At 45.6% G+C, this 23,235-nt stretch overlaps 1 protein-coding gene across 2 annotated transcripts in view; it reads left to right on the plus strand.

The window, feature by feature from the left end:
- The window catches only part of HABP4 (hyaluronan binding protein 4), a 39,602-nt gene extending 21,279 nt beyond the window's left edge, over positions 1–18,323 (plus strand). For both annotated transcript variants that reach the window (XM_004048311.5, XM_055350009.2), the window contains 3 exons: positions 11,426–11,597; positions 15,062–15,247; positions 16,966–18,323. In XM_004048311.5, coding sequence (XP_004048359.1) covers positions 11,426–11,597; positions 15,062–15,247; positions 16,966–17,022 — 415 coding nt within the window. In that variant the 3' untranslated portion in view covers positions 17,023–18,323. The remainder of the gene's footprint in view (positions 1–11,425; positions 11,598–15,061; positions 15,248–16,965) is intronic.
- Positions 18,324–23,235: the final 4,912 nt, after the last annotated feature.

The following is a 23,235-nucleotide window of genomic DNA, read 5'->3' on the forward strand; positions in this document are numbered from 1 at the left end:
ACCTGGCCTTTCTTGATGATTTCTAAGAGCTCTTCACAGACTGGGAATCTCAACCGCTTATCCTATCACAGAGGGCTGACCTTAATGTATGAATGACTGGTGATCAAACTAATTAATAATTAGTTCAGACAACCTAATGAATATCAATGATAATTAATGGGTGAAAGTTGGGCATTCTGTCCTCTGCTCACAAGCTCTTTTCCAGCAGCTTGTTAAATTCCTTGACTTGGAGTAGCCTGACTCTTGTATGGACCTCTAGTGTCTTGTCCCCTCTGTGCTCTCCCAGTCCTCCCTCCCTCTCTTTTCATTATGTAGCTTAGATCCCGGCTCCGTCTCCAGCACCCTTCCAAGTTCTGTTTTTCTGGGGTTTTTTTTGAGACAGAGTTTCGCTCTTATTGCCCAGGCTGGAGTGCAATGGCGCGATCTTGGCTCACTGCAACCTCCGCCTCCCAGATTCAAGCAATTCTCCTCCTCAGCCTCCTGAGTAGCTGGGATTACAGGCATGTGCTACCATGCCCGGCTAATTTTGTATTTTTAGTAGAGACGGGGTTTCTCCATGTTGATCAGGCTGGTCTTGAACTCCCAACCTCAGGTGATCCGCCCATCTCAGCCTCCCAAAGTGCTGGGATTACAGGCATGAACCACTGTGCCCGGCCTCCAAGTTCTTAAATACCCATGCGCCTTCAACTCTCTGGCCCTTTGGACCTGCTGCTGTAACTTGCTAGCAAAACCCGTCCTGGGTGACTCCACTATCTGCCTTCTCTCTGCCTGTTCCCACAAGCTGAGCACTACAAGTCACATCGTGGGCCTGGTTGGAACCCCAGTAAATTCCCGGTCACTGATATTCTGAAACCAGGCCTTGGCGATCCCCGGTTCTTGGGTTCACTCTTTCTCCCACCTTCTCTAATGACTTTTAATTTCTCCTCAAAACCCTGACACTGCGTCCCACTGTACCCTTCCGCCATCGTCCTCTTTCATTTTCTGGATGCAACGTTTCCTTCTATATCACAGAGTAATTATGATCCATTAGGTGGCAACTTCATCATCCTCCCACTGCCAAAGATACAAGACTGCTACACCTGCACGCCTCCTGGGCTCCTTCCCTCGTGCTAACCATCGGGCTGCCATCCCCCCCTGACCTCTTCATGCTTCAGATCTTTCCTACTGACTTCATGAAAACTTCATACTGTTAGTTAGCTCCTTCCTTTTTTGGTACATTCATCTCCTTCCTCCCAACCCTAGTCTTCCAGTCAGCATTTAAACATGCTCAGTCTCTCCTGCGTAAGTGTCCTCTGGACACTTACGTCAGCCGCCTCTTTCAGAGTTGCGTGTGGCCTTCTTCACTTCCTCCCCTCCACTTATTCCTCCCTTTAGCCCAGGCCTGGCTTCTGTCCTCACTGTCCTTCTGAAACAGTCACCATGTCTCCAGATCTAATAGATGCTGCAGTCTGCGTCTTTCTTGACCTCTCAGAAGCATTTGACGTTATTGATTTCTTCGTAAACGTGCTCTCCTGTTGGTTTCTGCGATCACTCTGCTCTTCTTTTCCTTCTGCCTCTCAGCATCTCCTTTGCAGGCTCATCATTGTCTTTCGGGTCTTTTAAAATGTTAAGTTCTTCAGGGCCCTGCCTTAGGCCTTCTCTTTCTATAGAGTTTCTTTATAGGATCTTATGCACTTCTGTGACTTAAATTGTCATTTACACACTAACTCTGGAATATGTATCTCTGGCTCTAACCTTCAATGTGGGCTCCAGGCCTGTGGCTCCATCTGCCTACTGGACAATTTCCCTGGGACATCCCAGATGCTCCTGTGCCCAGCCTGACCGAGACTGAGCTGACTCCTCCCCACACCTCTGGTCCTCACTCAGTGTTTCCATCCAACTGTACAAACCAGAAACCTACGAGTCATCCTTGGAACTTCTGTCTTCTTGACCCTCCTCTTTCCAAAACCCAGTCCTTCCCTCTGCTCTGGTGATTGTACCCCTAAATACCGAGCATCACCACTCACCAGCGTCGTCTAAGCCATTGTTATCTGGACCACCGCTGGAGCCCCTCACAGGGCTCCCTGCATCCTCACCTACGCCAAGGTGGTGTTCACACCGCATTCTGATTGTCATGCCCCCACCCCTTGCTTAAGACCCTCCAATGTCTTCCTGTCCTTTTTCTGTCGCCTGTTCTGACCTGCAGAGTCCTGTGTGGTCTGGCCCCTGCAAAACCCTCAAGTTCAGACATTCCTGTGCCTTCTCTGGGTTCACCATGAGGCCTTTATTTCATGTTCTCAAATGTACTTTTATCCCACCCCTGCCCTCACACTTGCCATACAGCTTTCACAAGTGTTGTTTCTTTGTTTTCCCAAACCCCCTTTACTCTTCGCCTATCTATCTCTTACTCATCCTTCAGCTGCCAAAAGGCAGGGTGTCTAGTGGTTAAGAGCACAGACATTGAACCAGTGTGATGAGTTGAAATCCCAGCTCTGCCACTTACTAGTTGGGCAAGTTATTTAATTTCTTTTTCAGTGGCTCAGTTTTCTTCATCTGTAAAATGGGAATAATAACGTACCTACATTATAGGGTTCTTGTAAAGATTTTGTGTGTGTGTGTGCGTTCGTGTCTGTGTCCTAGAGTGGTGCCTGGCATGTAGCTAGTGCTTTATCAGTATCTGCTCTTATTATTGTTACTTACTTCAAGAGTGAAAGGCCACAGTAATTGATGATTGTGAAAGCTGTATTCAAAACAATTGCAATGTATTATTCAAAACAAGAAATGTTTCATTAAATAAATAGGATTAACAGTTAATATGAATATTTAGACAGTGAGCTAACTAAGGAACTAGATTAACAGTTTATATGAATGTTGAGAAAGTTAACTGGATACCTTCAGGAGAACATTATATCCTTTTTGAGCCAATAAACATTTATACAAATTCAGGTAATATAAGGCAGAATAATAGAGAGTAAATTATAGTATTGTTCTAATCTATAGAATTGATTGAGATACTCTAGTATTCATAATATTAGACAAAAATATTTAGTCACTGTGAAAGAAAATAAAGCTTGTTGACTGTCTGTCTGCAATATCCCAGGAGAGCTAGCTGAAAAATCTTTCTCTCTCTTTTCTGCTGACCTGGGGGGAAAGTGAGCATCTATTTGGAATTGCAAGTGCAATGCAGGTATTGAGTGACCGTGCCGAGAGATTCTTTTTTCTGCACTGCCTTGTCAAATTTTAACATTATTACTAAAATTTCTAATAATACAATTATAATTTTTTGATACTCTAAAAGTTGGGCTGGTATCCGAGAAATACACTGAGTGATAGCGATGCTCTCTGGTGTCAGCCCTGTTTGAATGTTGATTTTGCACTCTGGCTTTTGGCATTTAGCCTGAATGTACATTCAGTGTACCTCTCAGTTCTAGAATGTCTTGATAGATGAATCTAATGTACCCTCACTTATGTTCAAACACACAACCCAAAGTGCACTTCCGTTTTCCTCAAATAGGACATATTTTACTGATAATTATATGTGCAGTGCCCTTCCATCCTTCCATCTTCTCCTTTCATTACAGAAGTATTAACTGTTCCTTGTTGCATGGTGTTCTAGTGTCCGACAATACCTGTGATGACTCCTTGTATTTTGTTTTAAGAATAACTCTAACATTGGCCAGGCGCAGTGGCTCACACCTGTAATCCCAGCACTTTGGGAGGCCGAGGTGGGTGGATCACAAGGTCAGGAGATCAAGACCATCTTGGCTAACACGGTGAAACCCAGTCTCTACTGAAAATACAAAAAACTAGCTGGGTATGGTAGCGGGCACCTGTAGTCCCAGCTATTCAGGAGGCTGAGGCAGGAGAATGGTGTGAACCCAGGAGGTGGAGCTTGCAGTGAGCCGAGATCGTGCCACTGCACTCCAGCCTGGGTGACAGAGCGAGACTCTGTCTCAACAACAACAAAAAAAAAAAAAAAGAAGAAGAAGAAAAAGAATAACTCTAACATTTTTAGAGCATTTGCTGTATGCCAAGAACTGCTGTAAATGCTACCATGTCTTAATGCATTCAGTTCTTTGCCACTCCATGAAGGAGGAGCTACTGCTATTCTCACACTGGGACAGAGGTTCAATACCTGCCTAAGGTCACCTGGCTCATGTGCAGAGCTGGAATTTGAACCAGGCAGATGCAGAGGCATTCTTACTCCTCTAGTGAGTGGTAGGAATAGCAAAAAGTGCTGTTCAGAACACCTGCTGGTAACTCAGGAGAGGGCAAAAGATGTTGGCCCTGGAAGGTAAGAGCTGCCAGAATCTCTGAGCATTTCCCTCCTCAGGAATATGGAGCATCAACTCCCATCCTTCCTGAAAAATACTTTATTAAAAGAAACTGTGAGGAAACAGTAATACAAACTATCTGCAATAAATTATTTTTATTGTAATCGGTTTCCTAGTGTATTTGCTTAAACAATGAAGATTTTCTTATGTTTTAGGTTAAATTCATTTGTCCCAGTTAAATATCCAGTTAGTAAAGCTTTATTTCTGGAACCTACTTTCTTTGATTCACTGCACTCTTTCATATATTCAGGTGAAAAGGTATTGCATGAATGGAAATGTGGACATTTGAATTGATGTTTTGTATCTTTCTTCTGCGCATATCATGACTGTTTTCCATCTAGGTATTTTTCTCTGCCCCCTTATTCCCTGAATCTCAGTGGAGCACAGAGGTTGAGTGTGGGCTTTGGAAACGCAATGACAGGATTGGAACTTGCCTCTTCTATTTATTTGCTCACTATGTGACCTCTCTCTGCCTCGATATTCTTATTTGTAAAATGGGATATTATATCTAACTATTGATATCATGAAATAAAGCATTTTGAACAGCATCTGGCACATGGTAAGCATACAGTGTTAGCTAGTCTCATCCATTTCTAAATAAAGGGAACTGTGGTTAAAGCAGTATGATTTCTATAATTTCACGTTTAGAAACAAATATATAACTATCAAATTTGTATATAGCATTATTCACATTACCATAGATTTGACCACCTTATATCCATAAGTCATTTTGATGGAAAATTCCCTCCCAAAAGTTTTTTATAATAAACCAAGAATTGTGAAGGTCTTTGAATTACTCAAAAATGGGAGTGTTAAAGCAATAGCAGTTATGAGGCTCTCAGTTGTTAGAAATATACTTGCATGAGTCCTTCCTAGAATCGAAGGATACATCTCTTCCTGTTGAATATTTAGTCATTGCTAAAACTGCCGGTAAAACTGTACTCAGAACCAATCAAATGGGAAATGGGGTATGCGTCACAGGATTGTCATAGTGTGTGTTTGCTAATAACTTTTAGTGGGTAGGGAATAAGGTTAAGGAGCCTGTCCTTGGTGATACTATGCTGCTTTCAACGTGGCTTGTTGAAACTGCAGCCGATAAGCAGGGCATTCGTGCCTCTGATATGAGGCATTCGTGCCTCTATTCTTGAATGAGGTGCATTCCAGTCAACAGCTTCAAGCTAATACTGCTGAAGGAGGCTGTAACTTGTAACTAATCTGAATTACACTACATGCTTTACTTTATGTGTCTATACACAGTTTCAAGCTTGCATTTCATATATACCTTGTCTTTTTTGATCTAGTTCTTTGTTTAGATATGATGTCCTTTAAGCAAACAAACAAACTCTATTAATAACAACTACTTCTGTGGCCTTAATGTAAAATCTATTCTTTCTAGAATTGAATTTTCTGGAATTTATAAACTTGTATTAGGTTGTCTTAAGTTTGAAAGAATTACCAAATTTATAGCATTCAGTTCTGTTGATTTTTAAAATTCTGTCACAAGTAGGCTAAAGAAGATTTATGATTCCTTAATATTTCTTTATTTTTAGCTGTGTATTAAAATTTTATATTATGGAAAATTATACAAATTAAGTAGTATAAAGAACTTGTAAGTAAGTTGTTCAGCTTAAAACTGTTACCAAATCACGGCCACTCCTGTTTCATGCATATTTCTACCAACTTCTGCCTCCCCCAGGGTATCATATGCCACTCATAAATGTTTCACAGTGTTATACCTACTACTCTTTTTTAATAACATAACTGGAATACCATTACTCCATTAAAATTTTTTTAATATCCTTGATATCATTAATACCAAGACACTTCTTCAGTTTCCCTGATTGTCTTCAAAACTTTTTAAAAAGATAATTTATTTGTTTGAAATAATATTGAAATATACATGTCAATTGGTTAGTCTCATGTCTGTTTTTAAAACAGCTTTGAGATATAATTGACATCCAATAAATGGCACATATTTAGCATGTACAGTTTTACAAGCTTTGATATATTTGTACACTTGTGAAACTATCACCATGAGCAAAATCATGAGCATAGCCATTGCCCCACAAAGTTTCCTGGCGTTCCTTTGTAGGCCCTCTCTCTTGCCCCATTTCCCCCCGGCAGCCAATGATCTACTTTCTGTCACTACAGATTAGTTTGCAGTTGCTATAATTTTATATGAATGGAATCATGCAGCTTGTATTCTTCTTTGGTCTGTGTTCTTTCTCCGAGCATACTTACTGTGTGATTTGTATCTGTTCATTCCTTTTCATTGTGGAGTAGTAGTCTGTTATACAGGTGGACCACCATTTATCTGTTTACCTGGTGGTGATCACTGGGTGGTTTCCAGTTTTTGCTATAAAGCTGCTATGAACATTTTTTTTTTTCTTTGAGACAGAGTCTCACTCTGTCACCCAGGCTGGCGTGCAGTGGTGCAATCTCGGCTCACTGCAACCTCCGCCTCCCAGGTTCAAGCGATTCTCTTGTCTCAGCCTCCCGAGTAGCTGGGATTACAGGCGCCCGCCACTACACCCAGCTAATTTTTGTATTTTTAGTAGAGACGGGGTTTCACCATGTTGGCCAGGCTGGTCTCGAACTCCTGACCTTGTGATTTGCCCTCCTCGGCCTCCCAAAGTGCTGGGATTACAGGCGTGAGCCACTGTGCCCGTCCTGAACATTTTAATATACGAGTGTTTATATGGATATACACTTTCATTTCTCCTGGGTAAATACCTAGGAGTGGAATGGTTGGACCAAATGGTATGCGTATATTTCACTTTGTAAGAAGCTGCTGAACTCTTTTCCAAAAGGGTTGTGCCATTGTTATTTTCTCACCAACAGTAAGTGAGAGTTTACTTCTCCTACATCCTTGCTAGAACTTGCTATGGTCAGTTTTTATAACTTTCAGTCATTTTAATAGGTACATATCTCATTATGGTTTTTGTTGTCATCGTTTGTTTTTTTCTTTTTTTAGAGACAAGATCTTGCTCTGTCACCCAGGCTAGAGTACAGTGGTGTGATCATAGCTTACTGTAACTTCGAACTCCTGGTCTCAAATGATCCTCCCACCTCAGCCTCCTGATGTCCAGCTTATTTTTTACTTTTTGTAGAGATGGGGTCTCGTTTTGGTACCCAGGCTGGTCTCCAACTCTTGGCCTCAAGTGCCGCCTCGGCCTCCTGGAGTGCTGAAATTACAGATGTGGGCCACCGTGTCTAGCTTCATTGTGGTTTTAATTTGCATTTCCCTAATGACTAATAATGTTGAGCATTTTTTGTGTGGTATTTCCCATCTGTATTCTTTAGTAAAGCTGCTTTGATAAAGAACCACTGCCACCAGGGACTTGATTGTTTCCAGGGCATTTGGGTGGACAGAGATGGGAAATACACACACACACACATTATAAGATAAAATATGAGTTCATTCAATATTTCCAATTCGAAGTTACGATATGGGATTTTTACCTAGACTGCTTGTTTCTCCTTTTCTTACATACTGAAAATTCTAGTTCTGAGTAACATTGTGCTTTTAATCATTTGTTGCACATAAAACAGTCACAGCATTACCAACATTACCTTCAGTAACACGGTTACTGAAAAGTTATGTCGAGGAGGGAGATGAGTAATCAAATTTTGTATTTCAAAATCATTTGAAATAGTTTCTCTTGATGGTTATATCACCAGTTTCATAAACATTTAGGTTACTTTGATTCATTTTACTTTCAAATTTTAGAGATTGAATTTTAATTTAAATCTGTTTTATAATTATGTAAAATATTTACATGTTTCCAAAGTTCAGTCTGAAAAACATGAATTTTTTTTTTCTTTTTGAGATGGAGTTTCACTCTTGCCCAGGCTGGAGTGCGGTGATGCAATCTCAGTTCACTGCAACCTCCGCCTCCCGGGTTCAAAGTGATTCTCCTGCCTCAGCCTCCCGAGTAGCTGGGATTACAGGTGCCTGCCACCATGCCCAGCTAATTTTTGTATTTTTAGGAGAGACAGGATTTCACCATGTTGGCCAGGCCTGTGTCGAACTCCTGACCTCAGGTGATCAACGGGCCTCGGCCTCCCAAAGTGCTGGGTTTATAGACAGGAGCCACCGTGCCCAGCCAAAACATGGTATTTTCAAATAGCTTTTATCCCTGTTCTTTTCCTGGCTTACATTCCAATTTAAAAAAAATGCTGGCCGGGTGCGGTGGCTCATGCCTGTAATCCCAGCACTGTGGGAGGCCAAGGTGGGTGGATTGCTTGAGCCTAGGAGTTTGAGACCAGCCTAGGCAACAAGTGAGACCCTCCCCCACCCAGTCTCTACAAAAAATACAAAAATTAGCCGGGTATGGTGGTGCATGCCTGTAGTCCCAGCTACTCTGGAGGCTGAAGTGAGAGGATCCCTTGAGCCCAGGAGGTGGAGGTTGCAGTGAGCAGAGATCATACCACCGCACTCCAGCCTGGGTGACAGAGTGAGACCCTGTCTCAAAACAAAACAAAACAAAAAAACTATCTATCTCTATCTGTGCTATGCATATATATTTGTGTGGCTCTCCAAGGTACTGTACACCCCTCCTTGCTTTTTTCTCATTCACTCTGGAAGGTGCTTCATAGCAGTATATACAGATAGTCCTCATTCCTTTTTTAGCTGCTATACTATAGTTTTTTCACCAAGTTCTTTTCTAGATAGGTTTGGGTTGTTTCCATTAATTTGCTGTTCCAATGTCTTAGTATCTTTTAATATTTTTGCCAATATATATTTGAGATCTATATTTTGATATTGGTATTTTTCCAGCATTTTATTGTGAAAATTTCAAAACACAGCAAAGTTTAAAGAATTTTATAGCGAACATCTGTACTTACCACTACCTAAATGCTACCATTTATATCTTATATATTCATTTTACATAAGTATTCATCATTAATCCATGTTTTTTGACATGTTTCATAATAAATTGTAGACATCTATACACTTCCCCCTAAATAGTTCAACATGCATATCACTAAATAGAATTAATATTTGTTTACAATTTTTTCTTCTGATATAAAATGTATATACTGTGAAATGTATAAATCTTAAGTGTACATTCACTGTTTTGACAAATGCATGTACTTGTGGAATCCAAACTCCTGTCGATATACAGAACATTACCAATCACGCCAGAAAGTTCCTTCATATTCCTTCATGTTATCTTTGCTTTGATGTTTTTTCTACCATCAGCTTGGTATTGTAGAGTCACTGCAAATTTGTCTATTTTGGATGCTCTGTGGTTAGGTTTCTCTACTGATTTTGCTTATATTTTTTATAACATTGATCTGTGTATTTCTATAATAGAACCTTAAATTACATCAGCTCTTCAGTGAAGATACAGATTTGATTCCCCACTCCCCACCTACTGTTTTGTTTTGTTTTGTTTTGGAGAAAGAGTCTCATTCTGTCACCCAGGCTGGAGTGCAGTGGTGCCATCTTGGCTCACTGCAACCTCCACCTCCCGGGTTCAAGCAATTCTCCTGCTTCAGCCTCCTGAGTAGCTGGGATTACAGGGATTACAGGCGTGTGCCACCACACCCAGCTAATTTTTGTATTTTTAGTAGAGACGGGGTTTCACCATGTTGGTCAGGCTGGTCTTGAACACCTGACCTCATGATCCACCTGCCGCGGCCTCCCAAAGTGCTGGGATTATAGGTGTGAGCCACCGCGCCCGGCCTGTTTTTTCCCCTTAAACACTTTTGAGATATAATTCTCGTACTATAGCACTCAAATCTCTAAGTATATAGGCCAGGTGCGGTGGTTCAGACCTGTAATCCCAACACTTTGGGAGGCAGAGGCAGGAGGATAGCTTGAGGCCAGGAGTTCAAGACCAGCATGGGCTACATGGAGAGACCCCGTCTCTACAAAATGGTTGTAAAAATTAGCTGGGCCTGATGGCTCATACCTGTAGTCCCAGCTACTCTCAGGAAGCTGAGGTGGGAGGATCCTTGGGCTCAGGAGGTTGAAGGTATGGTGAGCCATCATCATGCCACTGTACTCCAGCCTGGCCAACAGAGTGAAACCCAGCCTGTATCAAACAAATAAATGAGTAAACGACTGAATGCATGGATGGAAGCACGTGTGATCATAGCTCACTGCAGCCTCGGATGCCTGGCCTCAAGCGATCCTCCCACCTCAGCCCCCCTGAGTAGCTAGGACTATCGGCATGAGCCACCACGCTTGGCTGTTCATAAAGAATTCTTTATGTATTCTAGATACAAGTCCCTTATGAGATATATTATTTGTAAATATTTTATCCCATTTTGTGGACTGTCTTTTTACTTTCTTGATGGTGTCCTTTGTAGTATAAAAGTATCTGATGATGTTCAATGTATGTACTTTTGTTGCTTGTTTTTTTGGTGTCATGTGGAAGAAACCATTGCCCAGTCCAGGGTTAAGAAGGTTTCTGCCTAGGTTTTCTGCTAAGAGTTTTATATTTTAGCTCTTGTATTTATGGTGTGAGGTAGGTCTAACTTCATTCTTTCTTTTGGTGTGTGTGGATATCCAGTTGTCCAAGCACCATTTGTTGAAAATACTTTTCATTCTCCATTGAATTGTCTTTGGCACCATGGTTGGAAAAAAAAAATCAGTTGACCGTAAATGTGAGGTTTATTTCTGGACTCTGAATTCTTTGCTCTCGATCTATATTTCTGTCTTTTGTTTTCTTTTTAAAACTCATTAAAGAGGATATTTGCAAAAGTATGCATTCATGAGCCACTGCTTTAAAACTTGTTTATGGTTTCCTGTATTTTATTTCAACCCATTGTCCATAATTACCTCATTTTGTCTGTCATGCTGTCTGGAAGGGAGTGCCAGTGGTGAAGTGTGATGTTAATGTCATCAGGATGGTGATGTTCCCATTTTTCAAAGATTGATTTGAACACAGATAGGAAGTATCTTCTGTTGGCAGTGATGACATAAAATGTTGAAAATGAAATATGGAAGCTTGTGAGTCAAAGATTTCCTTACCTTATTTGCATTTGAAATGCAGTACCACAAAAATATGTTGAATTAATGGTTATAACTTTTTCTTTAATAAAGTAGACATTTTAGTACCATCAAAAAGTATTCTTTATGATTATATATCTCTTTATAGAGTTCCTGAGTTGGAGGTAGAAGAAGAAACCCAAGTTCAAGAGATGACTTTAGATGAGTGGAAAAATCTTCAAGAACAGACCAGACCAAAGCCTGAGTTTAACATCCGGAAACCAGAATCCACTGTTCCTTCCAAAGCCGTGGTGATTCACAAGTCAAAATACAGAGATGATGTAAGCATTGCATTTCGTATGTAGAGGTAATCTTTACTTTTACCTTACTGGAAGTGAAATGTGCCTTTCCACTTCTGTCTTGAAAATGGAACATTAGTAGTTGGCACTCTTTGTTTCTAATCAGAGATGATGCATGCCTAATTTTACTGTATTGTTCATTAAGAAAAGGAGTTGAAACTTGAGGTATTGACAGATGCACAGAGCAGTTAGAGTGACAGTGCATCTTGTGCTCACCCTGGGACTATGTGGGGACTGTACACATACTGTGTATTAACTGTATTTCATTTTTCTCAAGGGAGAGTTACAGATTGTGTCTTGTACAATTCAGAGTTATTCAAAGGAGAACTACACTCTGTATTCCCTGAGTAGGTTACTTTCAACTCTGATTCTTGATAAGAGCATTTCACTGAGTAGTTGATGACTTTTTTTTTTTTTTTTGAGATGGAGTTTCGCTCTTGTTGCCCAGGCTGGAGTGCAGTGGCGCGATCTTGGCTCACCGCAACCTCCGCCTTCCGGGTTCAAGCGATTCTCGTGCCTCAGCCTCCCAAGTAGCTGGGATTACAGGCGTGCACCACCACCCCAGCTAATTTTGTATTTTTAGTAGAGACGGGGCTTTTCCATGTTGGTCAGGCTGGTCTTGAACTCCCGACCTCAGGTGATCCACCAGCCTCAGCCTTCTAAAGTGCTGGGATTACAGGCGTGAGCCACTGCACCTGGCCGAGTAGTTGATGACTTTTTAAACTGTGGTTGAGGTTCCATGCACTTCTGACGCCTTTCCCATGTTGGTTCAGCAGCTTTGCGCCCCCTGCCTAACTGCAGATGTGGCGGGAGATGAGTCCCCGAACGCTTGGCTGCTCGGTCCGGCACTGCCACAGTGGCCAGCGTGCTGCAGAGGTTGCTCAGGGAGCTCCTCCGTGTTGTGAGGCCTTATTGCTCACGGCTTACATCCAGCTCTTCTCAGAAGCTTCAGTTTTGCAGGGAGAGGTTTCGGGGAAACATCTAGCAGCATATGTTGATAGGGATGCCATGGGGTCATCAAGTCCCCAACTTGTTACTGAACTTAAGGCTAGGTCCACTGAAGCATTCCCATTATGGGATTTAGAATCTGTATCATTCCATCTACAGCTTGATACCAGTCGCTATGTCGAGGTGGGAGTGAGCAGGTAGCAGGTTCTTCCTCTCTGTGGGGTATTAGTTATTGATTTTCATGTGGAATCTCAGGAATGTTATGCTATTGTAGAGTTGTCATTTACACTTTGGTTAGTTTCATTTTCTGAGTGAGTACTTTGATTAGGTGTCATTTAAGATACAGGGTTCTTGGGAGGCCAAGGCAGGTGGATCACCTGAGGTCAGGAGTTCGAGACCAGCCTGGCCAACATAGTGAAACCCCATCTCTACTAAAAATACAAAAACTAGCCGGGCGGGTGGCGGGTGCCTGTAGTCCCAGCTACTCGGGAGGCTGAGGCAGGAGAATCGCTTGAACCTGGGAAGCAGAGGTTGCAGCGAGCCGAGATCACGCCATTGCACTCCAGCCTGGGCAACAAAGTGAGACTTCGTCTCCAAACAAAACAAAAAAAAAGATACAGGATTCTCTCCCATCCTCTTGTTTTGGTCAGTCCAAGCTGTAGGAGGCCTTACTGAGTTTTGAGCTGTTCCACAAGAAATGGCTTTTTGTAGACATAGGCGGCCAGAGCTTTATTTCCCTGGCAATCTCTGGGAGGTGTTTTCTAACTCCATTAGCTAGCTGGGTTGGTTCTTAACCTGTCCACTTCCTTTGTTCTTTTTTGTTCTAGGCATTGTAAATAAAAATTTCTCTAAAACAAATGTGCTGTCAGGATTGAAATATGCAGCTGACATGTTAGGTAAAAATAGAAGCTGCTCTTTCTTAATCCACACCAGATTTGTCCTCCTGGGCTCCAGAGGTCTCCCAGAATATTTGAAGCAAGTGGGTTAGCTGAGTCATCGAGCCTGGTCTCAGTGAAGCACACATCTTGGTCCTTGTTAATCTTGGAGGCTTGAAGATTTTAGCTAGGAATTGTTCTTAAAGCAACACAAGCCAGATCTTGGGTTCATCAGTTTACTTTGTTCTGGACACTTCAGGTGTCTAGGCAGAAGCACTAGAATACCTAGCAAAGTTCAGACCTAGTAACAACCTCGCGTAAGGCACTGGGCGGTGAAAGCACTTGGGCCAGGGCCAGCTGGAGCTGTAAGTGGAGCCCAAGCCTTAGACTGTGTCCACTCCCTGCTCCACTGCCCCGAGGCCCTTCCTGCCCCTTCCTGCAGTGGGAGGCGACTCAGAGCAGGGCCCCCAGGGAGACCTTACCAGCGCTTCCCTGCTGAGTGCCAAACAAGGCAAGGGTTGAGTATTTTGCCTGTTACTATTTTTTGTGTGTGTATCTTTTTACAGAGTGCCAGTGCTCCTGGACTGTTTTTCTTCACCTTTTTAGCATTAAGCATCCAACTACCTAAAGCCTCTGCTTTATTTTAACCTGAGACCTCAAAGGGGACACAAATGTTAAACATGAAGGCTGTCATGAGCATATGGCCTAAAGGTGTTGATATGCTTGTGGAAACTTTGCTCCATTTCCTGGTTGTAGGAATGTTTAATGTTGTAGCACTTTGGAGATTCTCATCTGAAATCACTGACATATCTTCCTTTCTGTAGGTTTTTACTTTACTTAAAGTGGGGTTTTTGTGTGTGTGTGTGTGTGATACCCATTATTATGAGTTGAAGCCAAATCAAATTTGGATCAGATTTAATTAATTTATTTAATATAGCTGTCACAAGAGATAGAATTTTAACGAAAGCAGTTCTTAAAAAGCAGCTTGACTTCTTTGTGCAGTGTTGGTAGAACACTCAGGTAACCATACTCTTGTTTTTATAAAATTTCTCTATATTTTGAGTCAGAATTGTTTATTATAAATCATGTGATTTTTAGCACATGGTATTATAATCAGCACCCATGCTGAAAGGAATTTCTCTGTTAAGTTCTGTTCTGGGAAGGGGATATTTCCTTATTTATCAAAGCATTTGTGAACAGGTAAGACAGAAAATAAGCAGAAATGAAAACTTTTTTATCTCAGCAAAATACACTTAGATATAAAACATGTATATTGTTTGCTATTATTAGTCATGCCAAATCTTACATGTTAACCTGCTCAGCTGATAGAAATTTGGTCCCACTTGAAATCATAATAAGTTCAAAGATGTTTGGATTAAGATTGTAATTGCAAGAATGTGGGACTGTAGAACATACAGAACTCACTGTCTTAGAATCAGAACAGCAGTGCTGTCTTCCTTTGTCCAGCTCTGCAGCCCAGGGCCAGAGACACATCCAGAGAATGGCTCTGACTAGCCCCTGATGGTGTTTTAGCTCCTGTGTAGCACACTGCAGCCACTAAGCCAGATGAGTGTGGGGATGGCTGTGGACTTGTGCGTGTTTGATGCTGTAATTGTGTTTCAGATGGTAAAAGATGACTATGAGGACGATTCCCATGTTTTCCGGAAACCCGCCAATGACATCACATCCCAGCTGGAGATTAATTTTGGTAACCTCCCTCGTCCTGGGCGTGGAGCCAGAGGAGGCACCCGGGGAGGCCGGGGAAGGATCAGGAGGGCAGAGAACTATGGACCCAGAGCAGAAGTGGTGGTAGGTGTCTGTATTATAAATCCCGGATGGTTTGGTGAAAGAAGTTAATAAGGACAGTGCCCTGGGCCCAGGATGGTCTAATTTCAGAGGGTCATCAGTTTCTGCAGTCACTTCTTTCTGTAGCTAGTGTGGGACTGATGTTGGGGCATTTGGACAGTGTTGTAGCATCATGGACATCTTGCCTAGAGACCATTCTGTAGCCCTGGCTTCCAGGGTCTGCTGTGAAGACACTCCCAGGATCAGAGAAACTCACTGTCATCCGCATTAGACAAGATCCCCAGGCTTGGGACTGAACTGGAGCACCTGACGTTTTGCTTACTGTGGCCTGATTGTGTGCCTTGGGCTCAGGTGATGCTGTCAGAGTGGACAGAATCCTCCCTAAGATCTCAAGCCCTTTGTGAGGGGACCTTCCTCAACCCCTCCCCGGCTCACCTGCCTCACACCGTCCTCAGCCAAGGCTGCCTGATTCTAGCTCTCAACACAGCACGCTCCTTACCCCTGGCCTCTGCCTGCTGGCCTCCATTCATCCTTCCAGCCTCACTTCCTCACAGGTTTCTTTGATCACATCTCCTAGACCGGTCAAGGTCTCGGAGCAAAGGAGTTTCTTTTCATTGAAGCCTGATCTCCGTGTGCGGCTGTATTCCCACTGGTGTGGCTATCGGTCAGCGGCTGCTTTTGCTCATTATCGGTTTACGCAGTGCCACGCAGTGCATGGCATGTAGTAGGTGCTTCCTAATGTGGTATGGACACTTATTCATTGGAAATCAGCCCTGAGGCCCCATGGCACAGACCCCTTCTCTGTGGCTGGTCTTGGCAATGCTCCTCCTGCTGCCCGGTTCCCTCGCTCTAGGGAGCAGCCCCTGGAAGCAGTGTCTATGGTTTGTTTTTGCTTAAGCAGGAGCAAAAACACAATTTTTTGGGCGGGGGGTGTAGGGGTATATTTGGGGCCAGGTTGGAAATAGGGTCTATTCTGAGATAGGAAACACACCCTCACTCCTTTCCTATAGCGGAGCTCTGGCCCCTGCAGCACTCCAGGGAGTGTGTTGGGAAACCGCTCTGAGATCCAGTGCCACCCACCTCTTCACTGGCATCTGTCCCCACCTCCACAACCTGTGCATCCCCCCACCTCAGAACCACCCTTAGGGCCCGCCCCCGCCCCCATTAGGTCACACTGTTTCCCAATCCAAGTCCTTGTTCCCTTTGCTCATCCATTGAGGTTCATCCCAGGGACAACCTTCTCTTCCCACAAAACCTTGCCTGACCTTGGTGTCCACTTTGCCACCAAATTGCACTGGATGGCCCTCCTGTGGCCCCTCCTTCCCAGGACGTGTTAGTGAAGCTCCTGATTCGATGGTCAGTTTCTCCAGCACCGTGAGCTCCCCGAGGATAGGCACTGTCTGTGCTCCTCCAGTGCCCGGCACGCGGTAACCATTCTATTTACTCGATGAAGGACGTGCCCATGCAGAACCCCCCAGTAGTAAGAGCTTGCAGGACGTAGGAAGAGAGGCAGCTCCTTTTTCGAGGAGGCTGGAGGCCTGTGTGGGAGGGGAGCTGTACTTTCCTGGGTTAGCAGTGACCTGTGACTCTCCCCTTCCCACTGTGGGTCCTGCCTCTAATGCAGGCCCCTCAGCGTTGGTGCCAGGCCCTTGTTATCCCATTGGGATATTGGGAATGGATGAAGGGGCAGTGGATTTCAAAGTATTTCTTTTCTTCTTTAGATGCAAGATGTTGCCCCCAACCCGGATGACCCAGAAGATTTCCCTGCGCTGTCTTGAAAGAGCCCTGTTTCCCAGCACCGCGGAGCTGCACTGCACACCTGTGGGGAGACTTTTCCGGCTGGGCCAAGAGAGTCAGACTCTAAGAACAATAGATGTTGCTTTTCCCGTGTCGTGTAAATTTGTTGCACTTTTTCGGGCTGGGCTGTTAGAGGGGCTTCTCCAGAGGCTCGAGTGCAGGCCATTTCCCAAGAAGATGAAGAATGGTGACTGTGTTTTTATTGAAGGAATTTCAAATGAAGAACAGGAATAATGTTTAAAATGTATATAGAGATAGTATAGACTCCTCCGCGGAAGCATGGAGGGAAAGGAGGTTGTAAAATAGACTCCATGGAGACTCTTAGGAAGCAGTAGATTCCCGGGGGCTGTGCCTTTAGCATTAGAGGAAACACATAGAGCTGGAACTGTTAATGGAAAGCAGTCACAGCTGAGTTTTCAGAGACCAAGAAATTAAAATACAATTGCGCTTACTATTTACTTGTAAATGTTATCTACTCTCCTGGAATATTTTGAGTTCTGGTTTTCACTTAACCAATCATTTAAAAATCGCTATTGTGTAGCCACTGGCCACCACTCTGTGACACAGAATCAGAGAAAGCGTTGATTTTTAATGGTGATTTAAACTACCTCGTGGTTTCTGTGTGTGTGCACACACACATCTAGTGTTTGGGTGGTTTTTAGGAAGAATATTAAGTATGTGACTTCAAAAACCATGTTATTTAACCTGCCAATCAAATGGAAAGGGATCATGGCAAAAGCAAATACCGCATCCTTTTCTTCCGCAGAACTAGAGTCAGAGTTCGGCAGCTGTGTACAAAGGCCTCTGCCCTCGGCTTGGGCAAAAGTTGTAAATAACTAGTATTTATTAAGCACTTCTAAGCAGTTTTTCTCACTTAGTCCTGGCTCCAGTCTAGCGTTCCTCTTTACTGCTTTTGGTGAAAGTTTGGGGTTGGGGGTACACCTCAGAGGTTCAGTAATTCATCTGGAGTCCCACCCTGAACAGAGCTGGACCCAGAGCCACACACGCCCGGGAACACACACTGTGCTGGGGAGGAAGTGGGCCTAGGAGGGCCTGCAGGTCCAGGCAGCTGTAGAGCTGCTAGAAGCTGGGGTGTTGCTCTCCCCGCTTTCTCATAGACACAGAGGTACTGTCTGCCTGTTGTCACACAGTTCATATGCTCGCTTGAGATGGAATCTGAACCTTGGTCCCAGGATCTGTGCTTTTTCCCACTTTGCCACACTGTCTAAGGTGGCTTTGAACTGGAACCCAAGTGCAAATAAAGGTTGGTATTCGCTCCTGACTTTGTGTAGAGAAAACAGTCCTTTGGTTACTCCAGGCCACAGCAGTCGGTCATGATTTTGTTGAATAATCAAAGTTGAATCCATACACGTTAGGGTCAGTTAAGGATGTTTGCTTTGGGTGATAGCCTACTTTTGGTCTCTTATTTAATTATTATCTGAGTACTAAGGTTTATCAACTGAGTGTTTTCTTCCCTTTCCTGGAAAAGGCAATGGATGCAAGTGCCCTGATTTCTGAAATCTGAACCTAGCCGGTACAACATCAGGGCTGTGTCATGAGTCAGTGGCTTTGAAGCTGTCACACTGTCATTTTGCCTAACCGCGGCTTTGAAGATTAGCCAGAGAGCCCTTTGAAGAAACCTTCCTTTAGTGTTGTGAATGATACTTGAAAAGCCCACAGCACTTGGTTTAGTGTTGCAGTTGCAAAAACACTGACAGTTCCTATCCCATAGAGCTGTTGAGTCATGTGGTTGAAGACAGTTTTGGGGAACCCGGTGCACGTTCTGAACCTGTAATGGGCTATGTTTGCTTACCAGGGCTAGCTCTCGCTGACTTGGTCGTGTGCCTGGATGTAGGCATTTTGTTTGCACCCTTTCTGGATCGTGCCAGGTTGTACATAGCCCCAAGTGCCCCAGAGAAGCCAGGGAGGACAGAAGCGAAGGGCAGGGGGGTGTCACCAGCATGCCGTAGGGACAGTCAGATGCGGAGGCGGCAGGACCTTTTGGACCACAGTGCCCCGGCTAGACTCCTCAGGTGCTTGTGACGTGGGTGTGGACATGTCCTGAGGCAGGGCACCCTGGGCACCACGTTTCTGGCTGGCAACTTAGACTCAAGCAGATTAACCCCATGAAAGACGCCGATGAGGGCTGTCGTCCCCAGGTCTCCTGAAAAGTGGAGGTCAAGCAAGTTTGAGCCGGTTATAGCCAAGCCCAGGCTGGACTGGATCATGTCTGAATCAGGAGTTGACTGCTAGGCCTCAGGGGTGTCTGAGTTGTGCCACCAGGGCAGCTCCTGAAGACTCAGCTCAGGGTGAGGTCCTGGGGCTGCTGCGCACAGCCTGTCACCAGGTGGGGAAAGCTGCCCTGCAGTAACTGGGCTGGGGGGCCAGATCCTCTAGAGATACGGGTGCTTGGCTGGGTGCGGTGGCTCACACCTGTAATCCCAGCACTTTGGGAGGCCAAGGCAGGCAGATCACTTGAGGTCAGGAGTTCGAGACCAGCCTGGCCAACATGGTGAAACCCTGTCTCTACTAAAAATACAGAAATTAGCCGGGCGTGGTGGCAGACGCCTATAATCCCAGCTACTCAGGAGGCTGAGGCAGGAGAGTTGCTTGAACCTGGGAGAAGGAGGTTGCAGTGAGCCTAGATCGCGCCACTGCACTCCAGCCTGGACAACAAGAGCAAGATTCTGTCTTTGGAAGAAAAAAAAAATTTTTTTAAAAGGGGGGTGCTGCCCGAGAGGGAGGGGTCAGTACCCAACTTGGGATGAAAGCCTAAGCTGCATGTCAGACCAGCCTGGGAAGAGGCAGGCTGGACACACTGCTGCCGGCTGGGAATGCCTCCGAAGTCAGAGTTGGATGCTTTGAACAAGACCCCTCTAGCCTAATGTTGCTCATGAGCCTTTGGCGTTTTCATTCCACGCAAGGTGGGCCCCTCTGAGCCAGCCAGCCTCCTTCCTTGTGCTGGTCAGACTTCAGACCATTTCCTTCTGTTGATCAGCAAGTCCGTGCCATTCCAGCACATGGGAGTTTCACGGGAAGGAGACTGCTGTCCTCTGAAACTGTACTGTGCGGTGCTGGCAGGTGCTTCGGAGCAGCTGAGCCTGCATCTCCGAAGCTGGGAAAGGCAGAACAGGAGCTGCCCGTGCCTGCCCTGTTCTCAGCAGCAGTGGGCCTGCCTGCTCTCTCCACATGGCGGCCTCCGCTGTAGACACAGAAGACAGATTTGCTCATTTTCTTTGGCTGCTGCTGTCTCCTCTCAGCCTTCTGCAAGGACCATGGCCCATGTGAACAGCCTTCCCTGAACCCTCCCGACAGACACTCATGCCTGCTTCAGACAACCTGGGGTGGGCTGCGGGCGTGAGAGGCTTTGGCCTGGCTGTGTCCTACAGGGGGCCTGTGTTGTGGATGGAGGATGAGGTGTGGAAAAGGGAATGAGGAAGAAAAAATGCAGGGATACTTTAAAACCTTTTTATTATCAAATAAGATACAGATAAAAGTGCAAAACTAGACTGGGCATGGTGGCCCACGCCTGTAATACTTTGGGAGGCTGAGGTGGGAGGATTGCTTGAGGCCAGGAGCTCAAGACCAGCCTGAGCAACACAGTAAGACCATGTCTCTACAATAAATTTTAAAATTAGGTGGGTGGCACACACCTGTAGTCATAGCTACTTGGGAGGCTGAGGCAGGAGGATGGCTTGAGCCCAGGAGTTTGAGGTTACAGTGAGCTATGATCATGCCACTGCACTCCAGCCTGGGTGACAGAGAAAAACTTCATCTCTTAAAAAAAGTGCAGAACTACCTTGTAACCACGTTTTCCTCCAAAGCCTGGCCACGTGGACCATGCTGATCACCACCTCATCCCCGCTCCCAGGATTCGCTGCCCCCAGGCGCTCCCCTCCACGCCAGTGCTGCCTTTTCAAAGAAAAGTCTTTCGGACTTCTTTAAGTCCAAAGGATGCCCCTCCACCTACCCGCTTTCCCCCTGCACCTATGGCAAAGCCTGGTTACTGAAGGAGCAGAGCATTTGCTTGAGAGCCTGGGAGCCCTGTCTTGTCATGCCTTGTCATTTTACAGTCAGGCAAGGACGCTGTCTTTCTTGCTGCCTGGCTACTATTAGGGAAGGTAGAAGCTGAAACCAGATTCAGTCCCTGAGCCCCACATCCTTTCTACACACTCCTGAAATTTCCAGTGAAAGGACTAGTCCCTTGGGCAAAGCTGTTAGGAGAGGGGACAGGAAAAGGGACGCCTGTACCTCAGCAGGGGATGAAAGGAGACATGGAGTGTTTGCCTCTGTGCTCAGCCACTCTGAGCCATGTGGAGATGGCCATGGTGCCTAGCAGGGTACTGCACACTGCAGCAGTGCAGAGGGCCCACACTCAGGTAATCTCCATGCAAACCGGATGGGACTAAAACTTGGCTCCCTAGGCCTAAGGGCCTAGCGGCTCCTGCCTGCTTTGCCCAGCCCAGCTTTTCTGCACATCTCCTGTTGCTCCTGGAGAGCCTCTGCCTGGCCACAAAGTTTCCCTGGACTCTAGATGACAGGAATTTCCCAAACCAGATTGCAAAGGCTCTCACACCCCCCACAGCTACGCCTTGGGCCAATCAGGCCTCTGTGGGGAAAATCAGGGAACCACCGCCATCTGAGCACTCTTTCTTTCTTTCTTCCTTTCCTTTCCTTTCTTTCCCTTCCTTTTCTTCCTCCCCTCCCCTCCCCCCTCCCGTCCTGTCCAGTCCCGTCCTGTCCAGTCTCGTCCCATCCCATCCCGTCCCATCCCGTCTCCCCTCCCGTCCCATCCCATCTCCCCTCCCCTCCCCTTTCTTTTTTGTCGGAGTCTCGCTCTGTCACCCAGGCTGCAGTGCAGTGGCGTGATCTCGGCTCACTGCAAGCTCTGTCTCCCGGGTTCACGCCATTCTCCTGCCTCAGCCTCCCAAGTAGCTGGGACTACAGGCACCTGCCACCACGCCCAGCTAATTTTTTGTATTTTTAGTAGAGACGGGGTTTCACCGTGTTAGCCAGGATGGGCTCGATCTCCTGACCTCATGATCCACCTGCCTCAGCCTCCGAAAGTGCTGGGATTACAGGCGTGAGCCACCGCGCCTGGCCTGAACACTTTCTTTACAAAACTGTGCCCAATCCCAGAGGGCAGAATTACATAACTTTGGGAGCTCAAAGCCATTTGTAAGGTAAGGAGTGCCTGTCATGTGGCATCAACTTGTACATAAACCCACAGGAGGCTTCTGAAAGTCTCAAATGTTCTCAGACACTGAGGCAGGGTAAGACATTTCTCCTCAAGAACCACCACCCTGCAAAGGGACTGAGGGTGCCTCCAGCAAGGCTGCCCTTTCTGGGCACCCATGTGTGCTGCCCCCCCCCCCCCCCGCCCCCGCCCAGGAACTTGGCTCACATTGACTTCAGTGTGCCTGGCACTCCCTGGAGTTGTGCGATGAACAACCTGCACAACTGTACTGGTGGCCCACATGGATACTGGCCACGGGTCTTGCGCCAGAGGAACAGTGAGGAAAACATTTCAAGTATCTGAGACAAGTTCTAAGCAAACTGACCACAACTTGCATGTTTTTCTGGTGAGAGGACAGAGCTGGAGCCAGCGGTGATGCTGGGGAAGTTTTCAGGAAGAGGGAAGGTGGATAGAAAGACAGCAGGAGAAATGGGAACGCCATGTGGCCTATGAGGGACATGCTTGGGGAAGTGGGTTGCTGTGACCAAGGTAGAAAGATGCCCTGGGAATTTTTACTGAGGCTCCCTGGCAGGCCCAGGCAGGGTGAGGCTGCGTGGGTGTTGCTGATTGATGAATAGACCCTGCCATCACTGCACACCTCCGGGGGTGCCTTCCACACGGCATCTGTACGAACAGCACACCTGGGGTGTGTGGCCACAGCCAGCAAGTCACTAAGTTGACCCATCGATGCAGCCTTCAAAAATTTGGTGCGAACTTTTCTGGGGAGATGGAGGGGCCTCAGCTTCCATCAGATCATCGCACAGGGGCTCCTAGCCTAAGAAAGTGTCAGCAGCACTGCCCTGCTGCGCCTGGAATGGGCCTGCTACCATCCCAGGGCGGGGGTCAGCCCGGCCATTCCCAACCCAGTCAGGCCGAGGCCCACCTAAAGGAAGGCCCTGGGCTGATGGCTCAATACCCAGTGGAAGAATGAGGCAGACGCACCTGCTGAGAGGCTTCA

This window comes from Gorilla gorilla, chromosome 13 (assembly GCF_029281585.2).
Source record: "Gorilla gorilla gorilla isolate KB3781 chromosome 13, NHGRI_mGorGor1-v2.1_pri, whole genome shotgun sequence".
Classification (NCBI taxonomy): Eukaryota; Metazoa; Chordata; class Mammalia; order Primates; family Hominidae; genus Gorilla; species Gorilla gorilla.